General features: G+C 40.8%; 1 protein-coding gene across 3 annotated transcripts in view; it reads left to right on the top strand.

Annotated features, from left to right (window-relative positions):
- Window positions 1-13,279, top strand: part of LOC133664926 (disintegrin and metalloproteinase domain-containing protein 23) — a 70,638-nt gene extending 57,359 nt beyond the window's left edge. Inside the window, exons 24-26 of one of the 3 annotated variants that reach the window (XM_062069960.1) lie at window positions 767-878; window positions 2,024-2,114; window positions 11,963-13,279. In XM_062069960.1, coding sequence (XP_061925944.1) covers window positions 767-878; window positions 2,024-2,114; window positions 11,963-12,008 — 249 coding nt within the window. In that variant the 3' untranslated portion in view covers window positions 12,009-13,279. Of the gene's footprint in view, window positions 1-766; window positions 879-1,248; window positions 1,340-2,023; window positions 2,115-11,962 lie in introns of all 3 variants that reach the window. The other 2 variants (XM_062069961.1, XM_062069962.1) reach the window with 2 other exon arrangements.
- The last annotated feature ends 7,932 nt before the right edge of the window (window positions 13,280-21,211 follow it).

Genomic DNA, 21,211 nt, shown 5'->3' with positions numbered 1-21,211 from the left:
TTATGTTAAAATACGGAACAGATGTTTATTGGGATAAGGTAAACATCTGTTCAGTATTTTAACATAGTGTTTAAATGTGAGGCATTAAAAGCCACAAAATGCAACGGGTCCATCAGACCCACAAACGCTGGCTGCGTAACAACAATATGAACATTGCACGGAAAATTTCTCTGCCAGTTTTTGCATCCCACAGAGATTCTTCTTTTGTGTTTCTGCACCTGCGGTTCATATTGTTGTTACTCAGCCAGCGTTTGTGGGTCTGATGGACCCTTTGCATTTTGTGGCTTTTAATGCCTCACAATTAAACACTTTTATGTTAAAATACTGAACAGATGTTTATTGGGATAAGGTAAACATCTGTTCAGTATTTTAACATAGTGTTTAAATATGAGGCATTAAAAGCCACAAAATGCAACGGGTCCATCAGACCCACAAACGCTGGCTGAGTAACAACAATTTGAACATTACACAAGGGTTAAACAGGATTGGTGTACCAATAAACACAACATGGAGCACAAGTGATAATGTTATTAGTTGTGTGGACAGTATACAAGCAGTGGCTCCTTTACATGGTGAAAAAAGGTAGAAATGATTTGCTTTGCATCTGAGTATGAGATGGTATTGATGGATGGAGGTAACATTAAATCTGTGTCTAACGTGTAAACAGTAAAAGCTGCTAGTTGCCATGGTGTGGTTTGTACGTAAAAAATATAACCCTGTCTTTGATGCACTTGGTCTGTCACCCCAATGTGTCTGATCTGTACAGGTGTGCAACAATGAAGCCACATGCACTTGTGACACTACCTGGGCGGGGACGGACTGCAGTATGCCCGACCCTCCAAAAGCACCCGACACAACGCCAACTCAAGGACCCAAGGGTCAGTTTCCACCTCATTTTTTTACCTCTGGCACGTTAGAAAATCATAGGACATCCAGTTTACTTGCCCAAATGTAACCAAAAGAAATACTAGAGCATCAGCTGTTTTGCCAAGTTACTACATCCTTTCAGAACAAGAGGGATTATTATTGTCTTGTAAAATGAGCCCAAAATAGGATTTAGCTGTTTATCAAATTTTTTGACTTAATGAAATGATGAGTTGCAGAAGATGACATGGACAGCACTTTAAGGGGTGGAGGGTCGTTTAAGGGAATGACTATAGGCATTAATAAATCCAGGACTCTTGAAGCGCAGGCCTGCTGTTTGTCTTTTGACAGGGTGGTAACCGTGCTCCTTTTCCCTCCACACAGTGAGCGTGGCCACTAACAGGCTGATAGGGGCAGTAGCAGGGACCATTCTGGCCCTGGGGGTGATTTTTGGAGGCACTGGGTGGGGAATAGAGTAAGCATTTTTTTAACCCTTTCACAGCTCTTCCTCTCATAGTGGTGCCTCAGTGTGCGGGCGGTTTTGTGAGCCGGCCTGAGCCCGTTTGTGCGTCTCGGTGGCTTTGTGTTTTTTTGTGTGTTAGTGATGACCATATACTGTAATTGTGTCTTATGATTGGTTGTTTTCAGTGTTGTGTCATTGATTGATGGATCCTCCACCTCCTCCTCCCTTTCTTCTTCGGCTCTCTTTCCGCTTCCTGGTGTTTCCCATTATAAGCCCCTTTCTTCATCTCCTTCCTCTCCCTCCTCTTCTTTCTCTCCTCTCTTCTTCTTAGTTGTCATGTGGTTGCTGCTGTTATCCTCTCCTTTCTGGGGCATGTGAGGCATTTAGATGGATAACTGTCCACAACCAGAAGAAGTATCCCGTTAGTGACCTGACCCTGCAGTGTGTGGACCCCTAAAACTATGTTCTGCATACTGCAGGCCACATAAAAAGACGTCAACCATCAATCTGTTGAATGAAACATTTGATGGGTGCTCAGTCTGATGATCACAACATTGACCATGTTAAGCACTAGAATGAGGCTGGAGAGCATGCAAGACATTGTCGGGGTCTGTGATCATGTGGAATCGTTACATGTGATTAGTACAGCAGGGCGACATAGAAACTCATGTCTTTTTCCCCCATAACCCTTTGCAGGTCCTAGTGCCACCAATCTAATAATAGGTTCCATTGCCGGAGCCATCCTTGTGGCTGCCATAGTGCTGGGGGGGACTGGATGGGGTTTTAAGTAAGCAAACACGCCGCATGCTTCTCCTGCTCGACCTCTAGCATCCCTGCTGCTTTTAGACGCCAGGGTTTGAGCTCCTGCTGCAGAATATGGACACCGACTACACATCGCGCCAAGCATCCATTCCGGAGATACTGAGGCTCAGGTTACGTGCACGCCCTTGTCCAACAACGGGTCGAGGTGTTGACGGTCATGTGCCAAGGCACGGAGCTCCACACGAGGGCGGTCTGTGGATCTGTAGCAGAACCTCAAACTGTTTGGGCAGACAGGGCCGAGCTCAATGCTTGACATGCATGTTCAGACGCCAGTTAAATACTTCGGAAAGGGTATTGGTAATTTAAGTTAAAGTCGAGCACATTTCTATGGATAACAGTCATTTGTGAAAGCAACATACTGTGTCATGGAGTAGCCCGCTGTCTGGAGCAACAGGGGTGTTACATATAACTCTACAGCTACCAACGCATGCCACCGAGCAAAGCATCATGACGAAAGGAAGCAAATAACCAGAACGAGACTGGCACACTATAGTGCGCATACCTCCGCCAAGGCCAATGTGATGATTAAGATCAAGCTAGTCCTTCACTAAAATAGAAAAGGCTCTATCCTCAAACAGTGCTTCAACCACTCGATCACACATTAGTCCTGCCCAGTGCTAGGGATGTCCCGATACAACTTTTTCACTTCCGATACGATACCGATATTGTAGCCTTGAGTATTGGCCGATACTGATATCAATACGATACAATATAGGCACGAATCATACATATATTTATTTCTTATTTTGTTGTGTGGAATGTTAGAAAAGGCTTGATAAAGTGATGTTACTGTTACTGATGTTGTAGTGTTAAAACAGAAAACAATAGTCAGCAAGAGTAGATATAGGAAAAACTGACCCATTTATTATTAACCAATTGGTTACATAAATTTTAACCTTCAACATAAGAGTATTACCTCAACAAATCCAATAAAAACAAAATGTTATATTTAAAGTGCAAAATAACCACTAATACCAACATAATTATACAATTGAATAGAATAAATTAAAAATAAATTAGAAAACCCTGAAAAATAACCTAAATAAATCCAATTTAAAAAAAAAAAACGTTTTAAAGTGCAAACAATTCAAGTTCACTTCAGTTATTTTTTTACTGTCAGCATATGTTGGAAACAACTGTGGGCAGGGACAAAAACAACACAATATTGTCCACTGTCCAACTGCTCTAAGTTAAGAGTTCACAGCTCCAGTTTCACTGACTGACTATGCCCAAAACAATGTAGTAATTACTCTTAGTCTTCACTGAAGAATAGTGTAAACACAATAAACATATCACTCTAACAACAAGAGCATAAAACAAATAATAATCAGTCAGTGCTGACTACCCTTACTACTCCTCCTCCTCCTCCTTCTCCACTTTCTGCAGTCCGAGCATAATGTGGAGATTTGTTTTTAAGAAGATAAGCATTTCGTGCATCTGGGGTATAGTTTTGTCTAAAACGTAGTGGCGGCTAGGAATAATGTAGCGAGGTTCGAGGTGCTCCATTAAGCGTTTAAACCCGACATTACTCACCACCGACAGGGGCTGGTCATCAAGCACAATAAACTGGGCTATCTTTTCTGTTATGGCCATTGCCTTTTTGCTGTCCCGTGGTAGTTTGTCACGTCTTGCAAAGCTTTCGGCCAGCGTGGGTTGCTGAAGCGAGCCAGAGGTTGCTTCGCCTTGCTGCTCTCGCGAAAATCCTCATGTTCTTTTTTGTGGTGTTTTTTCAAATGTGCGATGAGGTTGCTTGTATTGAACCTTCCCGGTTCTGTCCCTCCACGGGACACTTGCGCCTGACAAATGCTGCATTTAGCGGCAACGTCTTTGTCCGAGTTTAGGTTAAAATACTTCCACACAGCGGACATCACTACACTTTGCTGCAAGCAAACGCGTTGTTGTTGCCGTGATCATGTGGGCTGTGCATGCTGGATCAGAGACGCTCTTCTTCCGCGGCCGGCACCAACGTTAATTAAGGGGCATTGCCGCTACCTACTGTGTTGGAGTGTGATCAGACCAGAGTCACCTATTATAGAAGTGCTGCAGCGGTAAATGGACATCTTATATCGGAGCGCTTATATCGGAGTTTTTAGCTTCAGTCCGATAAAATCCGATATTCAGTTTTTTGGCTAATATTGGACTGATTTCTGATATCAATATCGGATCGGGACATCCCTACCCAGTGCTGAGCACTATGAGTGGGAATCGCAGAGCCTCGATATCGACAATTATTGATATACAGTGGTACTTAGGTTTTTGTTGTCAACCCGTTCCAAAAGGCCCGTTTTATCTCAAATCCAATAGTGTTACTTGCCTTATTTATCAAAATACACGTAGTGAAACATGTGTTATATCCAAGAACGCACGGACAATTGCCATGTGTGACTTTCTGTACATCAACTGATGCATTCGCTTTACAGCACATCACACTATGGAGACTCCACAGCAGTAGGCTACGATTAACTGTTATTCGCCCCATTATGCTGTAATCTCAACGGTGCCGTTACTCTTCACTCTTCATCAAAACAAATGGCGCAGCGAGGAGCGAAGCAACAATTGTGAGCAACATATTAAAACATGGTTTTATTGCTGGTTTAGTTGTGCAGTGTTGACAGCACATGCAGAATATGAGACTCATTAAAATGTCCAACCTGCCATCAAGCAAAACAGCTCAAACGTGGATGTGAGTGAACGTTGTGACGGTATCGATATCTGATGTTAGTCTATTGATATTGTATCAACTCTTGCGGGATAACGATGCAATTTGGATATACGTTTTGAGATAAACTGCCCCTTTTCTTAGAGTGTGTTAAAAATAATCATTACCTCTTGGCGGAGGTAAAAAGAAAAAGGACTTGCATGTTCACTCGTTGGCTTGGAGGAGGTCAGTTCATTGCACAAAGGCGGAGCCAAACCGGGGCTGGTCCGTGGGTGTCGTGCTCTCACTACCACAATCTCTTCCTCGGTCTGTTACTATTCGACATTGACTTTTAGAGAGAGACAAGCGAGGACCATTTTGCTGGCCGTGGCTGGCCACACCCATGTCGGATGACCAGGCTCCGCCCTAGGGCAAAGCAGGACTCTCTGACCCACTCCCCCTTCCCACCGGCCTCCATTGCTGCCTGCTTCACAGACCCGGTATAGACACAACGTATTGCACTGCATGAGACCAAGCACAGCAGTCGTACGGCCTTCCAACTGGCCTTCTATTGGATCAGGTGCATGACATGATAAGAGATAGCAGCCCCTCAACAAGCCACAGTACGGGGAGGTTGTGCATCACTCCTGTTGTCGTATTTCTTGTTGTCCCATTGTTGTGTTAGTGACCGCCCTTGCTGCTGCTGCTGATGCTGCTGCTGTGATTGTTTTTTGATGTCTCTCCCTCTTGTGTAGATTAAATCGTATGTCACCTTTCTCCTCACAACTGGTAATGACACACGTTCTTGTGCCGCCAACTGTACAAGTGCATGTACAGTCCAGTTGCCTGCGAGAAACCAACAGCGTTTGTTTGTATTCACAGACCTCACAACAGCTTCATAAATATAGCCAGCGTCACACCATATTAAAGTGGAACCTCCAAGGTCAAAAGCATCCGTGGCCACAATTTTCCAAAGCATATCTCGTCAAAGGACCTCAACCCCAACCTTTTCCTTTGGCTTTTGTGGGAGGGTTTGATTTTGGGATGCCACCACTGAAGGCAGGATCCCAGTGACAGCTAAGAGAAAACGTATGAGGAAGTATATACAGTTTTTGTATACATAGAATGGTTGTTACATTTGCGCATTGTCGCGGTTGGTGTGATCCCAGGAAGAAGACAAGTAAGCCAAATGTCACAGAAAGACAGACCCAAAACAGTAGGAGAAAGCAAAATAAGAGCGCTAGAAAGGAAAAAACACAGGAAACCTAACACAAAAGTTTAAAACAGCGGTTTAAGAAGCGGTAACAATTTGACAGCTGGCCTGCACTTACTGCTGCTGACATTTGGCATTAGATTTACTTGAATAATAATGACCAAACAATGTATAGTGGACAAGTTAACATATTCCATTGCCTTTAGCCTTTCCCAACACGAAAACCCCCCCCGTCTACCTCTACTCTGATCTATACAATGAGATTTGGAATGCACGATACCAGTGACAGCAAAGAGGAAAGTATAATGATAACCACAGAAGTGTGACATAGGATAGCTGTTGCAGTGGCCGTTGGCGTTATTCGAGGATACAGAAAAAGCACGCAATGTCAAAGAACGACGGACCAAAAACAGGAAGAGGAGCCAAAATAAAAGAGCTGAATAGGAAGAAAGACTAAATGCAAAAGTCCAAACAGTCATGACTGATCATGACAATAGCGGTTTAAAAAGTTGTAACAAAATGAATAATAGTTTAAAGGCCTACTAAAATGATTTTTTTTTTATTTAAACGGGGATAGCAGATCTATTCTATGTGTCATACTTGATCATTTCGCGATATTGCCATATTTTTGCTGAAAGGATTTAGTGGAGAACATCGACGATAAAATTCGCAACTTTTGGTCGCTGATAAAAAAAGCCTTGCCTGTACCGGAAGTAGCGTGACGTCACAGGTTGAAAGGCTCCTCACATTTCCCCGTTGTTTACACCAGCAGCGAGAGCGATTCGGACCGAGAAAGTGACGATTACCCCATTATTTTGAGCCAGGATGAAAGATTCGTGGATGAGGAACGTGAGAGTAAAGGACTAGAGTGCAGTGCAGGACGCATCTTTTTTCGCTCTGACCGTAACTTAGGTACAAGCTGGCTCATTGGATTCCACACTCTCTCCTTTTTCTATTGTGGATCACGGATTTGTATTTTAAACCACCTCGGATACTATGTCCTCTTGAAAATGAGAGTCGAGAACGCGAAATGGAAATTCACAGTGACTTTTATCTCCACGACAATACATCGGCGAAGCACTTTAGCTACGGAGCTAACGTGATAGCATCGGGCTTAACTGCAGATAGAAACAAAAGAAATAAACCCCTGACTGGAAGGATAGACAGAAAATCAACAATACTATTAAACCATGGACCTGTAAATACACGGTTAATGCTGGCGAAGCTTAACAATGCTGTTGCTAACGATGCCATTGAAGCTAACTTAGCAACGGGAGCTCACAGAGCTATGCTAAAAACATTAGCTATCCACCTACGCCAGCCAGCCCTCATCTGCTCATCAACACCCGTGCTGACCTGTGTTCCAGCGATCGACGGAGCGACGAAGGACTTCACCCGATCATCCGTGCGGTCGGCGGCTAGCATCGGATAGCGCGTCTGCTATCCAAGTCAAAGTCCTCCTGGTTGTGTTGCTGTAGCCAGCCACTAATACACCGATCCCACCTACAACTTTCTTCTTTGCAGTCTCCATTGTTCATTAAACAAATAGCAAAAGATTCACCAACACAGATGTCCAGAATACTGTGGAATTTTGCGATGAAAACCGAGCTTTTTGTATTGGATACAATGTGTCCGAATACTTCTTCCATTTCAACGATTGACGTCACGCGCATACATCATCATACATAGACGTTTTCAACCGGAAGTTTAGCTGGAAATTTAAAATTGCACTTTATAAGTTAACCCGGCCGTATTGGCATGTGTTGCAATGTTAAGATTTCATCATTGATATATAAACTATCAGACTGCGTGGTCGGTAGTAGTGGGTTTCAGTAGGCCTTTAAATAGTTGAATTTTTGCCACACTTATATTTACATTTGTAAGGCTGTTAAAAATAGCTTACCTTTAGCAAGCCCTGCTCTCCATTCTTTATGTTCGCAACATGAGTTGTTTACAAATGACCCCGTAACTGTGTCTAATCCGTACTTTTGAACCATTGCAAGTGCTTATGAAAACAAAATTTACACATTCACAAAATCAATGCTTTTTATTTACCAACATTTCATTTTTTTACCAACTCAGCGCATAATATACAACATTTATTCTCATTTCAGTGCCACATGGTTGTCTCTATTCAGTTTAGTAGGCCCAAGGGCATTTTTTTCCCTGCTATTTAAATATTTAACTAATTAAGTGAGTCATAAATGTTCATATAAAATAAATATAGCCGTGAAAGTTCAATAATAAGGATGCCTGTACTAAATTAAGAATGTCTAACTACTTGGAACACACCTTATCAAAACTATAAAATGCAAACCTAACTTGGAACACTTTACTCAACACAGACGTCATAATTTAATAAAAGCTCACCTTTAAGTATCCACACACAGCATCAGCATTTTGGAACAAGGATAAGGTGACAGAAGAAAGGTACAAATATAATACATCTATTTGTGGCAGGAGGCATAGAAGAAAGTTATGTAGTTTCTCTTTTGCATCTCATTGCACATAACTGTGGTGCAATCAAAGACCCTTGACTAAAGTTACAGACAGAGGCGTCACTAGTTTTTAAAGACAGGGTGAGGCTTAACTCCCAGGAAATGCATTAATCCTATGTGTATCAGTTAATCTCTACTTTACTCTCTGAAATGAAAGAAAACGTTATAATCATAGTTAAGTGACTAATGTCATGTTTTATCCATCCATCCAGTTTCAACCGCTTGTCCCTCTCAGGGTCATGGGGTGCTGGAGCCTATCCCAGCTGCGCTCGGGCGGAAGGCGGTGTACACTATTTAATTTCATATTATGGCCACCTTATATTGAATTTGTTTTCTTTTTTTTGTATTAAAAATAACCTTTTTATGCTAAATGAAACCAAATTATTTTGGGGGATTCAATAGATATGTTCATCCCATCTTAAAAAGTTTTTACGTCTTTTATAAAGCTGGTTTTAAACAAATCCATGCAATAATTAGTATTTTAGTACATGTAAACATACTGAGTGTGTGTGTACGGGGCAGTTATGTTAGGTTTAGGGTTGGGGTGGAGTTGGGGTTTTTTAGGAGCTCCAAAAATTTGGTGCTGCGCCCCCAATTGAGAGGTTCCGTTTAGTTTCACCCGTCCACTGTGTCATTTATTGCAGTGTTTTTCAACCACTGTGCCACGGCACCCGTGAGATACAGTCTGGTGTGCCGTGGGAGATTATTTAATTTCACCTATTTGGGTTAAAAATATTTTTTGCAAACCAGTAATTATAGTCTGCAAATTATGTGTTGTTGTTGAGTGTCGGTGTTGTCTAGAGCTCGGCAGAGTAACCGTGTAATACTTTTCCATATCAGTAGGTGGTAGCCTGTAGCTAATTGCTTTGTAGATGTCGGAAACAGCGGGTGGCAGTGTGCAGGTAAAAAGGTATCTATTGCTTAAACCAAAAATAAACAAAAGGTGAGTGCCCCTAAGAAAAGGCAGTGAAACTTAGGGAAGGCTATGCAGAACAAAACTAAAACTGAACTGGCTACAAAGTAAACAAAAACAGAATGCTGGACGACAGCAAAGACTTACTGTGGAGCAAAGACGGCATCCGAATGTACATCCGAACATGACATGACAATCAACAATGTCCACACAAAGAAGGATAAAAACAACTGAAATATTCTTGATCGCTAAAACAAAGTAGATGCGGGAAATATCGCTCAAAGGAAGACATGAAACTTCTGCAGGAAAATACAAAAAAAGAGAAAAAGGCCACCAAAATAGGAGCGCAAGACAAGAAGTAAAACACTACACACAGGAAAACAGCAAAAAACTCCAAATAAGTCAGGGCGTGATCTGACAGGTGGTGACAGTACACCTACTTTGAGACAAGAGCTATAGTGATGCATGCTCGGTTATGCTTTAAAGGCCTACTGAAATGAATTTAAACGGGGATAGCAGATCTATTCTATGTGTCATACTTGATCATTTCGCGATATTGCCATATTTTTGCTGAAAGGATTTAGTATAGAACAACGACGATAAAGATTGCAACTTTTGGTATCTGATAAAAAAAAGGCTTGCCCCTACCGGAAGTAGCGTGACGTAGTCAGTTGAACATATACGCAAAGTTCCCCATTGTTTACAATGATGGCCGCATGAAGTGAGAGAGATTCCGAGAAAGCGACAATTTCCCCATTAATTTGAGCGAGGATGAAAGATTTGTGGATGAGTAAAGTGCAAGTGAAGGACTAGTGGGGAGTTGAAGCTATTCAGATAGGGAAGATGCTGTGAGAGCCGGGGGTGACCTGATATTCAGCTGGGAATGACTACAACAGTAAATAAACACAAGACATATATATACTCTATTAGCCACAACACAACCAGGCTTATATTTAATATGCCACAAATTAATCCTGCATAAAAACACCTGCGTGTTTGTTACGCTAGCTCCTAGCTCCTCTGCTAGCTCCTAGCTCCATAGAAAACGCCAATACAATTCAAACACCTGATCAACACACACAATCACTCAGCGCAAAAGACCGTTCACCTAACCCAAGGTTCATAAAGCTTATATATTTTTAAAAAGTTACGTACGTGACACGCACATACGGTCAAGCTATCAAATGTTTAGCAGCCAAGGCTGCATACTCACGGTACCTGATATTCAGCTGGGAATGACTACAACAGTAAATAAACACAAGACATATATATACTCTATTAGCCATAACACAACCAGGCTTATATTTAATATGCCACAAATTAATCCTGCATAAAAACACCTGCGTGTTTGTTACGCTAGCTCCTAGCTCCTCTGCTAGCTCCTAGCTCCATAGAACACGCCAATACAATTCAAACACCTGATCAACACACACAATCACTCAGCCCAAAAGACCGTTCACCTAACCCAAGGTTCATAAAGCTTATATATTTTAAAAAAGTTACGTACATACGCAAAAAAAAGTTGCGCACATACGGTCAAGCGATCAAATGTTTAGAAGCCAAAGCTGCATACTCACAGTAGCACGTCTGCGTCTTTGTCATCCAAATCAAAGTAATCCTGGTAAGAGTCTGTGTTGTCCCAGTTCTCTACAGGCGTCTGTGTATCGAAGTCAAAAGTCCTCCTGGTTAGAGTCTCTGTTATCCGAGTTCTTCCATCTTGACTGCATCTTTCGGGAATGTAAACAAAGAAGCGCCGGCTGTGTACTGTTGTTGCTGACTACGTTCGAAAAATACGTCCATTTCGCACCGACAACTTTCTTCTTTGCTTGCTCAGCTTCCTTCTCCATAATGCAATGAACATGATTGCAACAGATTCACGAACACAGATGTCCAGAATACTGTGGAATTATGAAATGAAAACAGAGCTTTTTCGTATTGGCTTCAATGTGGAAGGCATACCCGTGTTCGCCGGGCTAAGTCACGCGCATACGTCATCCTCAGAGGCGTTTCGAACCGGAAGTTTAGCGGCAAATTTAAAATGTCACTTTATAAGTTAACCCGGCCGTATTGGCATGTGTTATAATGTTAAGATTTCATCATTGATATATAAACTATCAGACTGCGTGGTCGGTAGTAGTGGGTTTCAGTAGGCCTTTAAAGTCATATCCAACAATTGCGACAACGACTTTTTACTGTCAACTGAGTTTCGTATTTTTATGATTTCTGCTGGTGGTGTGCCTCCGGATTTTTTCAATGCAAAAAATGTGCCTTGACTCAAAAAAGGTTGAAAAACACTGATTTATTGTAGAAAACAACTAAGATGGTTTGTGAATGCAAACACACCTGTTGAAATCTGGCCAACATGGACCGGCCTTCCCCTCATTGTCTCCTCAGCAATTTTAAACCTAGTTCACTATTTTTACTTTGACACCTAAATAGTTCTTAAACGTTCCTTTGAGACTGAGAGGAGCGAAGCCGTGCGTCCATGTTGCGCCATCCCTCTTTGTGGCTGCGACAAACACTAACACATGTTTTTTTGTGCCCTTGTAAGAAATGTGAAGAAACGACGGTACGACCCCAACGCCTCAGCCATTTAAACCTGCAGGGGAAGATGCCAATCACAGATGGACTTCTTCAAGGCTTCCTTTGTTGGCTACCAGACAGCTGGACTGCACTTAACTGCTGCTGACTTTTGGCATTAGATTTACTTGAATAATAATGACAACTACAAAAAAAATATAGTGGACATTTTAACAAATTCCATTGTAGTGACTTTAGACGCGCAGCCTTTTAGCCTTTCACATCACGCATAACCCACCCTCCAACGCAACCTGATCTCTGGAATGACAGAGATCCTCTACCATTTTTTGGATTTCGTGCCAGTCTCACACCTGACATGATTTTACACGCTCATAAAGTGCTTCTTTCTGGTCCTCCGGCATGAAGAGCTCCTCTCCACGGGGTTCTGCATGGCTACGTAAGCTATGAATATACAGCAAAAAAACACCCATCTCAAGAGAAAGGGAAGCATCTCTTGTGGAAAACAATTGCATGTGAGGCGGGCCGCTCGATGAATTGTAAATATAATAAGGATTTCAGGTTTGAAATGATTTCCTTCATGTCTTTTTGTTTTTTTTTACCTTAGCATGTTTTATAGCAAGCTATTGGAACACCTTTGTTATGATTTGGGGCACAAAATGTAACCTTCAGAGCCTCGCTGTGTGGGGTCAAAGGTGAACGAGCGAGACGGGAGGGAAGAAGCGCGTCAGCTTTAGTGAGATGGAGTCCAATAAGCGGCCCCTGCGGCAGTATTTTCCAGCGTGACTCAAAAAGCCAAAGAACCTAATCACCATGAACATATGGATGTTGCACACAGAGCACTTTGCCCTCTGTCTGCCTCGCGTCGCGATGCGAGGCCATCAAGTCCCGACACGCGACCAACCAGGGCTCACCCATCCACACGCACGGCATCAGGCTTCAGCCTTTTACACTCATAAACTCCTAGTAGGAACCGAGTGTCCCGGGATCGCTGCATGCAATCACTATTGTATCGTGGGCTTATTATAATTCTATATAGGAGTCCCCCAGAAGCTGTAAGAAAATATGCTACAAAAAGATAGGTGCATGTCAACAACGAAACATTTAACTTTTATTTACTATGCAAAGAGAGATATTGCACAAGTGTATGGGTAATAAAGGAGTCAGCTAGTCATTGTTTATACTTGGTCGGTCCTTCGTCTTCTTTCATTTTGCTTGAACTGGAGTCATGCCGGCCATAAGTAAGCAACAGAAAACACCTCTTTACATTTGTGGAAGTCGTGTGTGTGTGTGTGTGCGTGTGTGTATGTGTGTGTGCGTGTGTGTGTGTGGGTGGGGGGGGGGGGGGGGGGGTGATGTTTTTCATCACACAGTCACACTAAATGGTGCCTGTACATACCGAGGCCTGACCTGTTTCTTCATGCAGGGTTATTCTTGTGTTTCCTCTCAAGACGGTAGCGGGTGTGTTCCAGGTGCGTGTCCCCGCAACCCTCCATCTTTCTTGTCGTCTGCTGTCCTCTCACTGCATCATGTACACTCCCAACTGGTGAATAAACTCCTGACAAGTTTTACCTCTCCTTCTCTTTGCATCTTTCTCCCGGCTGACACTGCCCATCTCTTTGACGTCGAATGGAAGTCGAGAGCAGTTCTACTCTGAATTGGCAGACTCGGGTCGTGGTAACCCCGCAGGGTGTGCCAACGGCATCGCCTAATTCACAAGACCAACTTTGTCTATAGATTAGGGATTATGCTGCTGTTTCCGATACCGATCATCCATCACTGAGATCCAGCGGTGTGCCGTCAGGGCCAGCAAGGCCTCCTCTGCTGGCCTAACATAGCCAGAAATCATAATCATAATTAAACAAAAAAGTACTTTTTAATTTACTTTCCCTAAATATCCAAAAGTATTCATATTCTCTTCATGACATATTATGCTCCTTCCAGCGCTGTTGTTTTTAGGTTATAGAGTTTTTATCCAATCAGAATTCAGCTAGCTTATGTTGCCACGCTGTACCAAATCTGCCAGAGGCCTTCAGAATCAACAATGCTGGCGTCTGTGCACTGTAAGTGAACGGGGACTTACAGTTGATAGACAGTTGCGATAGCCAATCAGATCACGAGTTGTTGTCAGTAAGGCCTTCTAGATGGCCTAAGGCAGATACAGTATATAGTGATGTTATGAGCTAGGTCAGTGTTTTTCAACCGTGCCGTGAGATACACTTAAAATATTTTTTGCAAATCAGTAATTATAGTCTGCAAATTATGTGTTGTTGTTGAGTGTCGGTGCTGTCTAGAGCTCGGCAGAGTAACCGTGTAAGACTCTTCCATATCAGTAGGTGGCAGCCGGTAGCTAATTGCTTTGTAGATGTCGGAGGCAGCGTGCAGGTAAAAAGGTGTCTAATGCTTAAACCAAAAATAAACAAAAGGTAAACACCTCTTAGAAAAGGCATTGAAGCTTAGGGAAGGCTATGCAAAACAAAACCAAAGCTGAACTGGCTACAAAGTAAACAAAAACAGAATGCTGGACGACAGCAAAGACTTACTGTGGAGCAAAGACGCCGTCCATAATGTACATCCGAACATGACATGACAATCAACAATGTCCCCACAAAGAAGGATAAAAACAACTGAAATATTCTTGATTGCTAAAACAAAGTAGATGTGGGAAATGTCGCTCAAAGGGAGACATGAAACTGCTACAGGAAAATACCAAAAAAAGAGGAAAAAGCCACCAAAATAGGAGCGCAAGACAAGAACAAAAACACTACACAGGAAAACAGCAAAATAAGTCAGTGCGTGATGTGACAGGTCGTGACAGTACACCTACTTTGAGACAAGAGCTATGCTTGGTTATGGTTTGAATTCATATCCAACAATTGCGACGACAACTTTTTACTGTCAACTGAGTTTCGTTTTTTTAATGATTTCTGCTGGTGGTGTGCCTGCGCATTTTTTCAATGCAAAAAATGTGCTGTGGCTCAAAAAAGGTTGAAAAACACTGAGCTAGGTAACATAAGAACTCCATTACCCAGCATGCCACAGTAGTGAAGATCATGTGCAGTAGCCCTCGTTTAGGTTGTTGAATGTAGACATGCAGCGGGATGTTTTTGATGAGCACGCTGTGGAGTAAACTTTAAGAAGTCAGCCAACACGCCTCGTCTGCATCTTTTATGATTAAGCAAGACAACACATATATTTGCAAGGCCATTTTCAAGAAGGATATTTAAAGAGAAACTACATCTTGTGAGACCATGTCGGCCAACCCCGGAAGCCAGCTCAGCTGTCCCTGCGATAAAATGTGAGTTCATATATTTTATTTCTTTATTTTTTCACTTTTAATATGTTTTTTGGAATTTTTATTTTGACAGTACCACATAAGATATGTTTTAATTGCTGATGCGGGGTTATTGATTTTTATATGCGCCAGAAAATAACCCGTTTTGTACAATGCCCAGTAGTGCGTAAATGTGTTTCTGTATAGTATTTATCCAGCAATGGTCATGTGGTGACATCAATGATGATATTTTGAGAGGTAATCATTGAAGTCGGACATCACTGTAGGCCTAGGTAGGAAACGCACTGAGATCGGCCGACACCGATCACATGTATTAACCAACTTTTTTAATGTACTGTATTTATGGTGAGTGCTATTGACCGTTATCAACAATATCAATACAATATTTAAAGAAGTTCCTTATTCCTTTATTACATACAAAGTCAATAGTACACAATAAGTAAACAAAAGTAAAAACTATTTTCTATTAAGATTAAGATTAAAGATTAAAGTACCAATGATTGCCACACACACACTAGATGTGGTGAAATTTGTCCTCTGCACTGATTTAAACCCTTTGGTTTTTGCACTCAAAGTCCTCCTGTGTTTAGGGAATAATGCCCTGCATTTGTAATCATTTAGAAAATGAGTATATCAATCTAATCAGTCTCGTATCGATCATATACTAATTCTACACTTAATATCGACACCACCAATTTATGGATTAATTCTACTCTTTCGTGTCTTATGTGTCCTCTTTTTAAACTCTTATCAATCTATGTATTATTTCCTGTTAATATCTGATTACTTACCATCCACACTTCTTAAACTTTTCTAAGCACTTATTTCTTGGTGTTGTTTCAAGCTCGGTTAGCTTAGCTATTAGCATGCCTGCTCCTGGCTTTCTCCTGATTTGTAACATGTTGAGCCCTGTCCTCCAGTGATTATAATACTTGATAATGATACTTAATATGCTAAGAAATGCTGTTTATTTGCCATATAAAAGGGGATTTTTGGGGGGATTTTTCTTTTCACATCGTCACATCCCTATTATAGACAAAATCCATGGTTGAAAACAAAAGGCATACCTGTATGTCAAACTAGGTAAAATACAAAATAACTAGGACTGTCAAGCGATTATTATTATTTTTAATTTTGAATTTGGATTAGTCACAATTAATCTGGTAAATTACCTGCTTGGATAATTTAATTATTAAAAAAAAGACCACAACATTTTGACACAAATGCTATTTTACAGTCAGAATGTCTTCCAGGAAAAAGTTTGTAATGTTTCACTTTAATGCACGCCATTTATTTGCTCAAAACCTGGTAAAGATTTTATTTTTTTCAAAGAAAATCAAATTTGAAGCGTAATTTGCCAGCGAGAACACCGTAGGAGTCTCCTCACCCATTCTTTCATTGACGTATTGTGAGAATGAGATATTTTTAAGTGTTCTTTTTAATCCATAATCATGTTTAAATCAAGCAGTATTTTCCTATGTAGTGTGTCTTCTCGTGATCTCCGTGCTTGCAACTTATGTCCGCTAGTAAACTCTGTGTTTCACCTTGAAGATGCTGGAATGTCTATTGGGAGTATAATGTACTCCCTTTTTGTGGAGGAGGCTTTATCGGTTTAGAACAAAAAGGGTGTATTTCTTTCTGGGCGGGAGGGGGCTGTTTTCGTACTAAATAAGATGACTCTTTCCGTTTGATTTTTAGACCGCTTCTTGATGCTGTTATTATAGCATTGTGAGGGCTGGTCTCCTAAAGCTTTAGTAAAACTTGGTAATATTGCTGTTCTGTCTTGGTAGTCCTTCTTACTCAACATATATGTCATCCGAAATAATTTGGGATTGACCAGTGTGTTTTATTCCCTGAGAGGAAGACTGGTCAGACGCAACAGTATGCATTAACGTGATCACTGACCGTATAGCAACCCGCGCTACCTGTCAGGTAACAATCTGCGGTTAAAGTAACTGTTTGCAACCTTAAGCAGATGACTAGAGGGCGTTAACTTTCCAAAAGTGTTGTATACTGTAACATCTGTAATTTGTAATCTGAGGAGGGCATTCTCTCATGACCACAGTTTGGGTTTTGTTCCTTGGTTTCCTGTGTTCAGTATCACTTCCTGTTGTGGTGCTGTAGTTTTGTCAGTATTCCCTGTTTCTGGGCTCTGTGTTTCACAGGCCCTTAACTTTCTTTCCCTTGTCCTACCAGCACACTTGTTCCCCATTGTTAATGAGTTCTATTTAGTTCCACCTGGTTCCCTCCTTCAGTGCTGGTTCGCTATCTTCCTTATGCCAAAGCAGACACATTTAGAATAGAGAATAGAATAGAATAGAATAGAAAGTACTTTATTGATCCCTGGGGGAAATTCAGCACCACAGTTCGCTCACAATAAACAATAAACACTTAGGTATTTTTTTTACATGTGAATAATTTAAGGTATTTTACAAAAAAAAAGGGGGTACTTGGGGCACTCCAAATGATTCAACCTGGGGCCAACACCAAAAAAATTTAAAAAAAAATGTATATCTTTAATCGATTGAAGCACATTACACACTCATTTTTTCCAGTACTAAACATTTTAAAGAAAAAATGAATGTTTCATATAAAATGTGTGAATAAATATAAATATGTACAAATTATAATGTAAAATGTGCAAATATTGTTCATAAAATATGCAATATTTACAATTTACACAGAAAATAACTTTCGTAAATATTTAATAAAATAACATATGTAAACATATATTTCTATTTGAACACTCGCGGCCTTGATGAGGTGGATGCAGACTGGGCCATGGTTTCTTCATCTTTGTCTTCCTCGGAAAATTGAGTGGAAGTCGACACTGTTGGAAGAATAAGAACGAGTCAAGCATATTTTGCATGCATAGAGTGCAACAGTTGAGCACTTGTTACATAGATATTAGCACAGGCCCTAACATTTGAAAATATAAAACTTCCTTAAGTGACTGTATGGACAGGAAGTGGGAATATGGAAAACAAAAGATAAATGATCTTTGTATGTACGTAAGTATCTGTGTACTGTATATATATATATATATATATATATATATATATATATATATATATATATATATATATATATATATATATATATATATATATATATATATATATATATATATATATATGTGTGTGTGTACGTTGTATTTATGTACATTTACGGAATATGTTAAAAAGGGGCACTCTCCCAGTCCCATAAGAGAATTACAATGTACCTTTATCATCACTGATGTCAGAGACAACAATTTGAGGGTGAGGGCATAGGAATTTGAGCAAAGCACCGAGTTAATTTATATTTATTGATTTATTTTTAATTGCTTTGAAGTGTAATGGTGGTCTAGCCGTCCCCTCCCGGGCTAAGGGACGACGCGGCTGCGTAGCTGGATCAAAAGAGACGTTGGAGACGCTTTGCTGAACCAAAAGTTGCTTTATTACAAGCGAGCGTCATTTAAACAGGTTTGCAGTATCCGGAGGAATCTAACTACAAAAAAATGGAGGACTCCTGCCCCGGAGAAGCCAAACCATCAGTTTTTATATTCCTCCTTTCTGTCTCTGGGTGTGTGCTAAGTCAGGAGAGCTCATCCTGACCATAAAAGGAGATGTTTGTGTGTAAGTGTCTGGAAAACAACTGCTTTAAGTCATAATTCAAATGTTGGCGTTGAGCTAGACAGGTAGTCTCTTCTCAAGGATACGGCTATCACTTTTGCATTCCGAAGTCTCAATTAGGGCCTCTTTCCTACGAGAAGTGATCCAATCCACCCGTGAATATCAAACTAAGGGGCCTTATCTTATCATGTGCTCAAACTGAAATATCACTATTTACTTAAACTTGGTGGTTTGCTTTCTCCAAGATGAATATGAATATTCACCATATGTAGAAAATAATATGAATTAATTAATTCACTTCAGCTTTAGGCAAGGCAAGGCAAGGCAACTTTATTTGTATAGCGCTTTTCATACACAAGGCAGACTCAAAGTGCTTCACAGACAACAAAGTGAAATGAAAGAAAATAAAAGCAAAATTAAAATGCAGACAATAAAAATAAAAACAGTGCAGACGTTAAAAGTTAAAAGATTAAAAGATTTAGCTGAAAGCTAAGGTGAACATAAAAGTCTTCAGTCTAGTTTTAAAAGTAGTGAGAGTTGGGGAGAGTCTGACATCTTCAGGAAGTTTATTCCAGCTATGTGTTGCATAGTGACTGAATGATGATCTCCCTTGATTTGAGTTTACTCTTGGAACCGCTAACAGATTGGTCTCAGAAGATCTTAGTGATCTAGAGGGCGTATATAGTGGGAGCATATCAGTGATATACTTGGGCCCTAGACCATGTAGTGATTTATATGTGAGCAGGAGGATTTTGAAATCTATTCTCTGATGTACAGGGAGCCAATGTAAGGATTTAAGAATTGGTGTAATGTGCTCACATTTTTTGGTCTTTGTTAGAACTCTAGCAGCAGCGTTCTGAACAAGCTGTAGCTGCCTGACAGTTTTTTTGGGAAGACCTGCAAGGAGACCATTACAATAGTCTAGCCTACTGGTAATAAAGGCATGTACAAGTTTTTCTAAGTCTTGAGCTGACATGAGCCCTCTAAGTCTTTTTACATTTTTGAGGTGATAGTAGGCCGATTTTGTTACTGATTTGATGTGACTGTCGAAATGTAAATCAGAATCTAAAATAACCCCAAGATTTCTGGCTTTATTTGAGGTTTTCAGGGACAGTGATTGAAGGTGTTGGATGACTTTAAACCTTTCTTTTTTAGCACCAAAAACAATTATCTCAGTTTTATCTTCATTTAGTTGTAGGAAATTTTGGCACATCCAGTGTTTGACTTGCTCAATGCACTGGCACAGAAGATCTATGGGGCGATAGTCATTTGGTGATAGCGCTACATAGATTTGGGTGTCATCGGCATAGCAATGATGGTCAATGTTATTATTTTGCATGATTTGTCCTAGTGGGAGCATATAGATGTTAAATAAAGTCGGCCCCAAGATTGAACCTTGGGGGACTCCACACGTTACGTTGGTTGGTTCTGATACAAAGTCACCAATGGAAACAAAATAGTTCCTATCTTGTAGATATGACTTGAACCAGCTTAAAACTGTGCCTGAGATCCCCACCCAGTTTTCCAACCTGTCCAAAAGTATTGAGTGGTCGACAGTGTCAAATGCAGCACTGAGGTCCAAAAGCATTAATACTGAAGTTTTGCCAGAGTCTGTGTTTAGACGGATGTCATTTATAACTTTAAGAAGGGCCGTCTCTGTGCTATGAAGAGGTCGAAATCCTGACTGGAAGTTGTTGTGGCAGCCAGTAGAAGCCAAGAAGTGATTTAGTTGTTGGAGGACAACTTTCTCAATTATTTTACTTATGAATGGTAGATTTGAAATTGGTCTGTAGTTGTTGATAACAGAGGCATCTAGGCTCTGCTTTTTTAGAAGAGGTTTAATGACTGCAGTTTTGAAAGCCTTCGGGAAATTGCCCGATTTAATAGAATTATTAACTATTTGCAAGATGTCTGTTGATAGGCAGTCAAAAACATTCTTAAAGAAGTTGGTAGGTAAAACATCAAGGCAGCAGGTGGATGACTTTAGAGCTGTCACCGTTTCCACTAGAGTTTTAGAGTCTATGGCATTAAAGCTTGCCATCATTGCTGTGTTACTTTTGCCTAAATGGGGTGGTGATCCAACTTTTTTACTTGAGATATTGATGGTGCGTCTGATGCCTTCAATTTTATCAGTATAAAAGAATGCAAAGTCATTGCATTTCTGCGTGGAATGGAGTTCGGCTGGTATTTGTGTTGGGGGTTTAGTCAGTCTGTCAACGATTGTGAATAGGGTTTTGGCCTTATTTGTGTTGCTGTTTATGATATTGGAGAAGAATGTTTCTCTAGCACTTTTTAAGACTAAATTGTAGGCCTGGAGGCTCTCTTTATAGATGTCATGGTGAATATGAAGTTT

The sequence above is a fragment of the Entelurus aequoreus genome, linkage group LG14, assembly GCF_033978785.1.
Source record: "Entelurus aequoreus isolate RoL-2023_Sb linkage group LG14, RoL_Eaeq_v1.1, whole genome shotgun sequence".
Classification (NCBI taxonomy): Eukaryota; Metazoa; Chordata; class Actinopteri; order Syngnathiformes; family Syngnathidae; genus Entelurus; species Entelurus aequoreus.
Note: the sequence above shows the minus strand (reverse complement) of the source record. Positions and strands in the feature narration are given on the sequence as shown.